The sequence below is a fragment of the Anopheles nili genome, chromosome 2 (assembly GCF_943737925.1).
Source record: "Anopheles nili chromosome 2, idAnoNiliSN_F5_01, whole genome shotgun sequence".
In the NCBI taxonomy this organism is placed as follows: Eukaryota; Metazoa; Arthropoda; class Insecta; order Diptera; family Culicidae; genus Anopheles; species Anopheles nili.
In genome coordinates, this window is record NC_071291.1 from 25,577,437 (window position 1) to 25,586,139 (window position 8,703).

At 52.1% G+C, this 8,703-nt stretch overlaps 1 protein-coding gene across 1 annotated transcript; it reads left to right on the top strand.

Moving 5' to 3' along the window:
• Nucleotides 1-753: 753 nt before the first annotated feature.
• Nucleotides 754-6,683, top strand: LOC128720069 (uncharacterized). Its single transcript, XM_053813716.1, has 2 exons — nucleotides 754-1,036; nucleotides 5,221-6,683. The coding sequence occupies exons 1-2, from the start codon at nucleotides 754-756 to the stop codon at nucleotides 6,681-6,683; spliced, it is 1,746 nt and encodes a 581-aa protein (XP_053669691.1).
• The last annotated feature ends 2,020 nt before the right edge of the window (nucleotides 6,684-8,703 follow it).

An 8,703-nucleotide genomic window follows, 5' to 3' on the forward strand; every position in this document is an offset into this window, starting at 1 on the left:
CTGTGCGTCCTTTGCTTCGCAAAAAAGGACCACCTGTCACATGCGAGCTGTCACCGAAGCTCCCCGAGAAGCTCCAACAGAGTGGGCTGGAAAAACGAAAAAGAACGCTCGCTGCTAGACTTTACCGTACCGGGTTCCTCCCATTCCCGTACAAGGTCCGCGCCAAATTACCAAATGGCCATCACCCGCGAGCGGATTTATCGCTTTAAGGGACCGTCAACGGTGGATGGAACACCGCAAATGCTTATCGCTAAATCGACGGCTGCCCGATCGAAGGTTTCACAACCTCCAGTTCGACCTCCACGATCAGCCAGCCGTCTTCATTCGCGTGCATGTCACACAAAACGGAAGCCGCGTGCCGTACGTGCCGTGTGTGGCATCGAAGGTTTTGGGAGGTTGGATCTTCGGCTCGAACGTCACCCTTTGCTAAGCCCTGTCGTCTAATGTCTCGCTTTTTTCTCTCTCTTCACTCCATTGCAGAAAACCTGTCGCCGTACTTCGAAGCCAACCATTAAAGGTGCATCAACCCCGAACGGAACGCATCATGCGGCAGCTGCCAACGCCGTCCGATGCACCGATCCAGCACCTTCAGCAGCGACTGCGAAACGCTTGAAGTCGATTACCAACCCCCCACGATAAGGGTGGACTCGTAAGCGCGTCCCACCTCCCACCCCCTCCCTCTCTCGCCCCATTAGGGTGGTATCAATTTTCATCTCAAACACACACTCGCTAGCGCACGCAAGGCCGGTCGCCATGTCGCATCGGATATCGCCAAAGACGCGGGTCGTGTTCAAGTTCATCTTCGGGCTTGGCATCTGGTCGTTCCTGGTGCTGGGGTTCTTCAAGCTGAACGGCGACCCGGTGATGCAGCACCAGTTCCAGCAGACGCCCATCAACGGCCGGTTGCTGCTGAACAAGGACAACCGATGGACCGGAAATGAGGCCACCTCGACCACGACCGATCGCTACCTCTCGCCGGCCGGGTTGGCCGGTGCGATGGCCGGCGTCGACGAGGTGCTCGTCGATAATCGTGCTGGTAAGTCGCCATCACGTCACGAAAATTCCTACCCCACGGTGGTGCGCCAGTGCGTGATTAGCATTCTTTCGCCGCGCGCCGGAGGCAATAAAATGCGACGAACCTGTCGGGGGATGGAACCTCTCCGGTGGTCGGTGGAAAACGATAACCTCCCGTTTTGCGCATCCAACAACAACCTGACGATGGAACGGATCGTCTCGAGAACCACTTGGCTGGGAAGTTCGCGGTCTACCAAAAACTCCACACCACGTAAAGGAGCGTCCAGATGAGGAGGTTCCTTTTTTATTTTTCATTATCGTTTTTTCTTATCTTTCGCTACCCCGCTATTCTCGCTTTCGTCGATAATCTCCGGTGAGTCAATAATCGGGAAGTTTTGCGGCCCATCTGCGCACTCGGATAAAGTATCTTCGCTTGTTGAGGGTTCTCCTCTGTTTCTTATACGCGCCGAGGGTATGCTGGCGCGTTTAAGAGATATTTTAAACACCGTCGAAACGCCGCTCATTATCCCCACATTTTAAGCCACCCGTTTCAATTGAAACACTCGGAAGGCGCTCAAGTTCCCGATCGTGTGTTTTTCTGTTTTCGTTGTCTGCAATGGGAAAAACCCCCACATGGCAATTCGGCACGGGTAATCATATTAAGTGTGTTTGGCCGGATAGTGATAAAGTTGATGCTTTATTGGCCATTTTACGGCTCACTTCAGATCAGGCCATCGCGCATTGGTGGCTTTTTTTCCCCGCGTGGGAAGTCTGTTTGCCGGTGTCGCAAGAATTCGCTACAACCACGGGCTGTTGATGGAGGGTAAACATCCGTTTCCTGTAAATTCGTTAAAACGATTCTTTCACGCGCCTCCTTTTTCAAGCTCGATCATCACCCGCAAGTGGTTAACGATCGGTCGCGGCGTGATTGGAGGTGTTGAAGTGCGCACAGTAAATAAAAGGGATTTAAATCGAACCGAGCTTACCAGCGACCGGACGCGAGTCATTCCGAGTTGGCGGCATTATGACGGAACCTTTTTTTTTTCTTTGCCGTACAACGAGAGAATAATTGACTGCACGGTGTCTTCGCGCTTTATGAGCTCCGAGACGGCCCGTTTGTCCGTTTGGTCGTACGCAGTAGACGGAATTTATTACGCCTCCTGCCGGATTGGGCAATTTTACCGACCATTTTCTCGTGGGCCAACGATAGCGCCCTTACGCTGCCCGTAGAACGTCTTGCGGTGATGACGTCTATTATCGAAGGGATGGCAGCGGCATCGAACGAACAGGGGTCGTAAACTACGCTAGGGCAAATGCTATTTACATACGCCCGCTCGCCGTCGTGCAATCACCCAAAACCTATGTTTCTCAAGACCTCAGATGAGACAAAGCCGAACGCTAACGGATCTGAGTGGTCGGAGGATGAAGCAAGAACAAAAAAGCGTTGACAACGGATCGATCGTAAATGTTTAATGGCTGCTGCTTGGGTGACATGTTTTCTATCGAGCAGCACCACCATGAAAAGAAATTCTTGTCCTGGCGTCTTGGTGGATGTTTTGGAGACGCCGAAAGTACGCGTCACGAGTTTGCTGACGAACTTCAAACGCTCCAGCGGATTTGCATCGGATGACGTATTTTCGGAACCGGAGCGGAATATATTGACCGCTTTGGTGCTTCTTGACCCATTTCTCTGTTACCGGGGGGGGAGAAAGCTTTGTAATGTCGTGTCCGAGGTTTCCAACGGCAAAACGAATGCTTCCAGAAGGAAAAGGGATTAAAAGGCGGTGGTTTTTGGGCATAAATCTGCATATTCTTCGAGGAGCTCAGATGGGCTAATACTTGATAAAAAATGACAGAAGAAAGTCCGCAACTCAACTCGTCCCGTGGGTTGAGCTCGATGCTGATGGTGACTGACTTTCCAGTCACCCAAGTCTCGTGCGCTTTGGTGTCCAATTCACCTGCGACATCGCATACCAAATCGTGGTTCGATTCGGTCAAACTGGCGCTGCGTGGGACAACACCATCAAACTTCATCCATGTGGCTTCCCCCGTCGAATGAGGCTGGGAATTTGGGCACGACACACACACACACACGTTCAGATGGCAAACCTTAAGGTGGTTCCAGAAAGCTCCGGAATGTGCCCGCCTCGATCGAGGCCTCCGAGAGCACCGAAAAGGGGGCCAACGTTTGAGGGCACAGCTTCGGAGACGACGGTCCGATTTTTGCCTATTTTCGTCCGGCCGGAACGCGGCCACCGTCGCCATCATCATCGTCGTCGCATCGTCATCATCGTCATCATCGGTGCTTTCGTTTCGTCTGCGTTTCGTCTATTGATTTATCGCCAGTTTTGCCTCACCATGGCCGGAGCACGGAGCTGATGTTCGGGATGTGGATCAGGTAACTGTACTCTGGCCGCTAGGACCCCGCCTCGGTTTGCGCTATCGCGCTTCGTTCTGATCAATTCTGGCCTCCGGGGTGTGGTGGGTTGATCTTCCCATCGCGAGCACAACCAAGCGCCACGGGCCATCTTAAGCGCAGTTTTCCATCGCAGTTCGTTCCCGTTGGCCACGGATTCGTGATATTGCGGCGACCTCCATTCACAACCCAGCGGGGGTGTTGGGATTGAGGTTAGAGATCGTGCCCTTTTTCGGCGCTTTTTTTTTGGTGGCGTGGAAAACGCCTACAACCCTCCCTACGCACGGGTAATGAGACCCATCGCGTACACATCGTGGCCAGCGGAACTCGACCCGGCCCAAATTTTCTGGCCTCCAGCTCGCAACACACGCGCAAGTTCGTGGTCGCGAAAAAAAAAGGGGGAGGAAATCGCGAAATTGAGACCAAGTCCCGCTATGTGCTGTGCCACGGCGGTGGATCTAGTTTCTCGGTGGTCAGTCTGTCGAGATCTGAGCCGAGCGCGAGTAAAATGCCCTCTTCGCCTGCGATAACATACGCCCCTTCTGTTGCATGCCGCGAGAACGACTAATTATCCAGCCATGTGTGTGTGTGTGTGTGTGAGTGTGTAAGAGCGAGCGTGGTTTTCCCGCAGTTTCTCGACCCAACCACCACCGTATCAGGTTCACCATCTTTCCGGTGGTTTGCAAAAATCCAGAGCCCCGGAATGCGCCATCGAACGGTACAATGAAAAATGATAATGCCACAATCGAAGGCATCCGGGCGGGCATTTGCATTTCGCATTCTTCGGTTCATCCGTGGTTTCCTTTTTTTTCCCCTTGGTGGTATCAGTTACACACGGTTCTGGGTGTGTCGCGGGCTGGACGAGCAGAATTACAATTACCTTTTTAAATGCAATGCAGCGAATGGAAATTTGATCCCAAAATGTCGCCCGATTAATGCCTGTCCTAGAAACCCCAGGTGATCCGTTAAATTAACCATGTTTTTTTTGGCAATCGCTAGTCACACCCTTGTCGGTGTTGATACTGTGGCCATGCAGAACTGATAAGAAACGTTGGGAATGTTTTCCATTCGCTTCCTAATCGGTCAGTTGACAAAGTCCGTGACGCTGACGTGACGGTACACTTCCCGGTTATATCTTTCTCGGATGTATTTACCCTTGTTCGCTGTAACGTACAAGCTGCCCCGGTGTTATCATGCTAGCAGCAACGATTTACTTAACGATAAGCGTTTGTCGGCAGGATTAAAAAAAATTACTTGCCAAACAACAGCAACAAAAATTATTACCTCTGCAAGCCAAAAGGCGCAACAAGGTTAAGTTCGCGGAATATTCCACCACGGTACGGTGAGTTCAGCGTACGTCCGTGATCGTTGGCGCAATAATCGCACGTAGTCACGTTCGCCTGAACGAAAACGGTTCCTTTCCTTCAAAACGATAATCGATATGCTCCGTCGCCTCACGTCGAGTGTTGGAACATTCAATTAGCTCGATATGATTCGCCAAAACTTTGTGCGCTCCCTAGCCACCATTGTTGAGGGACCCTAATGAGACGCTACGTGACGTAGTTTTCGTCTAGTCTTCGCCCTGGTGGCCCTTGAATTCGGTTGGCACGTAGCCCGGGACTCGTACTCGTGAAGGAATTCGAAATCTCGCACGGTTTGCGACGTTTCTTTACGTTCATCCCTTAATTCGCCACCCTCCAACCAAAAGGTCTCGTTCGTTGTTGGCTGTTCATGTTCATGGCAAAGTTTCTTTACGATTGTTTTTGTGTTCTTCTTCCGCTTCATTGCAGTGATCGACGACGAGCAGCTGGTGCGAGATGTGGAGTCACGGCTACCCTCACTGCCGATCGCCTACTGGAGCAAGCACAAGAACGTCGTGCAGAAGAAGGCAACATGCGCCCGGTACCCGTCCATCTTCGAGCTCGAGTTTAACAACATCTACTGGCAGACGTTGCGCAGCTCGAACGGGACGTTTCAGCTGTTCGGTGCGTACTACGACATTCGGAAGCGATCACGCATCGGGCCAGCCGTGCGCATCCTTGGCATGATCGATCGCATCGAGCCACGCGTCAAGACGTTCTGTCAGCTGTGGTTTGACGGCCAGAAGGAGCCGTTCATCGTGAAGACGTTCGAGTACAAGTACATCTGGTTCAACAAGTGGGGCAACTACAAGCAGGGCATTTACCAGCCGTACCTGATCGCATGCCAGATCCCGAAACCATTCCGTGGCCTTGTTCCGGCCTCGGTGTCGCTGGTCGAGAAGCAGTGCGATACGGCCACGAACAATCTGCGCGTGCTGTACAACCGGCCGCTGGATGACGAGAAGCGTGGCTTTGCCGTGTGCGTCAAGGGTTTGGACTTTCTGTACGATGACCTATCGGTGCGGTTGGTCGAATGGATCGAGCTGCTCGGCATGCTCGGTGCGGACAAGGTGTTCTTCTACGAGCTGCAGGTTCACCCGAACATCTCGAAGGTCCTGCGGTACTACGAGGAGCAAGATCGCGTCCACGTGACGCCCCTGACGCTACCGGGTGGACAACCGAACGTGCCCGGGTTTCAGCATCTGTTCCTCTCGAAGAAAACGACACACAAGCGCCAGAACGAGCTGATCCCGTACAACGACTGTCTGTACAAGAACATGTACAAGTACAACTTCATCGCGCTGCTTGACATCGACGAAGTGATCATGCCACGCCGGCCCGAGGATCGCACCTGGCACGATCTAATGGAGCGTGTCCTGCCGAAAGGAGCGAAGCTGAAGAACGACACCTACCCGAGCTACAACGTGCGCAATGTGTACTTCTTCGATCGCGGTGATCAGCACGATCACGAGTGGGCGAAAGACACGCCACGGTACATGCACATGCTGCAGCACGTGACACGGGCAAAGAACTACACCAAACCGAACCAGTACGTTAAGTGCTTCCACAACCCGGAGCGGGTGCTGACGTTGCACAATCACTTCCCGATCGCGTGTCTCGGTGGAACGTGCCACTCGTACCCGGTCGCGACGGAGGACGCTCAGCTGCAGCACTATCGGGCGGATTGCGTGCGCACGCTGAAGAAAAGCTGCGAGGAGTTTAAGGAGAATCAGGTGCGCGACACCACGATCTGGAAGTACAAGGACGAGCTGATTGCGCGGACTCGCCGCACGCTCGATTTGCTTGGCTTCTTTAAAGCGCCCTCTGGTGGTGGGGCTGGGGCGACTGGATCGTTGCTGCGCGGTGGCAAGGACTCGCTGTACAAGCGGTGACTGTTGGCGCGTGTTCGCAGCCTTTTCAGTCTCTAGTGTGTGTGTGGGAGAGAGAGAGCGGCGTTTGAGCAACTCCCGCATAAGAGGGAGACCTTTCTGAGCGAAAACTGTGCTAGGTTTTGTGATAGTGATAATGGACCTCCACCCTCTTTAGCGAGTGCAGCAGGATGCAATCGATGTAACCGAGAACGTGTGAATGAGTTGTACAAAGCGCAAATACCGAAGTATGAATGAGAAACGTGCGTGTGCACATGTATGTGTGTGTGTGTATGGGTGTGTTTAATGCGTTTAGAAGAAAATGGTTGACCTCGGTTGGTGTAACCATGGCTACGAACAAGTAGACAAAGTCTCATTCCGCCTATCTAATCGATCTTCCTTAGAACCAGCCGGCAGTCACCGGTTTGTGACGAGAGATTTCCCACTTACAATCCCACCCCCACCCCCACTGGTTTTCCCGCCAGTTCCACTCGCCCACCCATTTTCGAGAAAGGGGAGAGAGTGGATTTGCTGAATTTTCACGCACAATTGATCGACGCACACCAACACATACACGCTAGTGGAAAGGGTCGGCCAGGGTCTCTAATAAAATGCGACTGACCCACCGCTCGCTTCGTTGCTCTTTTCTCGTTTCTATCAAATAAATACCGAACGGAAGCCAAGCTACTGTGTAGGAAATAGCCTGCGTCCTGGAACCCGGAACGCATCTTCATTGTTAATCGAGTAGTGGTAGTAGTACGAGTTTCGAGTGCGGTGCGAGTTAAAGGGATAAGGCGACCGCCCCAGGGAAAAAAGGACGACGGAAAGTAAACCCAAAACGTTGCTAGGGTCTGCCCGTCTTTGGCTGGCGAAAACTCGAAACGATCCGAGCGTTTTGTGTGATTGTAAAAAGTAATTTAGAACCGGCTGGCAAGCGCGCCCACACTTACCGGCAACGGACGGCGGTCCGAAGGGCTCGAGTGGGTTCAAGAATCAAGCGCAAACTGTATAAGTATATCAAAATAAACCAGTAAACGGACGCCTTCCCGGGCGATTTGAAAGGATCACCAGGACGTCCACAATTACCGCTCGCCCGCTTTGTCGGGATGGGCACACCAGGCGTCGCCTGTCGTGTATTAGTAGCTAGGAACTCTGTTATAATTGTACGATTGAATTGTGCTCTATCGAATAACTGAAGCTGTACATATGTGAAGACTGAACCGGCGACACCGGTTATCCCGAATCGACGTGACGCGGGAAGAAAAGGCGAATGAACGATGATTTTCTTTCCTTGATTCCTTCATTCATTTTCATTTTGTATTTTATTTTTTTGTGTGTGTGTGTCGGTAATAGATAGAAGAAGGACTTCTCACACAGCCTCCCACGCTTCCGTGTCCTTTCCCTGCCTTTCCCCCTCCCATCAAACTGGTGGTGCTGGTGGCGAATGGTTTTGTTATTTATTTAGTGTGCAAGACGTTGAACCCATTAGCCATTAAGCCTGCCGAACGGCCGAGAAGGGACAGGATGTCTGTGAGAGGAGAAGGACACGTGAACTGCGTAGTGGATATATAAATATATATCGAACGAATAGTGAACTGACATCACACGTCCCAATTCCAAGTCGGTGGGTTCAATTCCCGCCGAATGGGTTGCTCGGACTTTTTGTTTGTTTGTTTTTTTTTTTGTTTGTTTCCCCTTTCTTTTTGGTTTCATATCGCAACGCAGCGGGCGAATAGAATAAAAACGCGTGAAAAAAATGCAAGATTTCCTACTAGATGCGTCTGTCAGACAGGACGCACCACGGGCAAGGGTGAAAGGGCGAGCTTAAGTAGCACAGCAAAGGGATCATCAGCCCGGATCCGCACGCACATCGAATGTGGCGGATGTTCGTTAGAAAGTTTACAGTTTAAGCATTAGCCACCCCTTTTTACGCCCCTGGTAAAGGCGATCGAATCGACGGCCGGGATTGGTGTGGGAGCATGGAAGAAGGATGGCTTTCCCAGGCATAGCAGGGAACATTCCATCCTATCCTCGTGCTCCTGGT

What these genes read in the sequence shown, in the direction of transcription:
- LOC128720069 (XM_053813716.1), top strand. Translation starts at nt 754, where the DNA reads ATGTCGCATCGGATATCGCCAAAGACGCGGGTCGTGTTCAAGTTCATC. An exon ending in GCTCGTCGATAATCGTGCTG is followed by an intron (nt 1,037 to 5,220) that starts GTAAGTCGCCAT and finishes GCTTCATTGCAG; the next exon opens with TGATCGACGACGAGCAGCTG.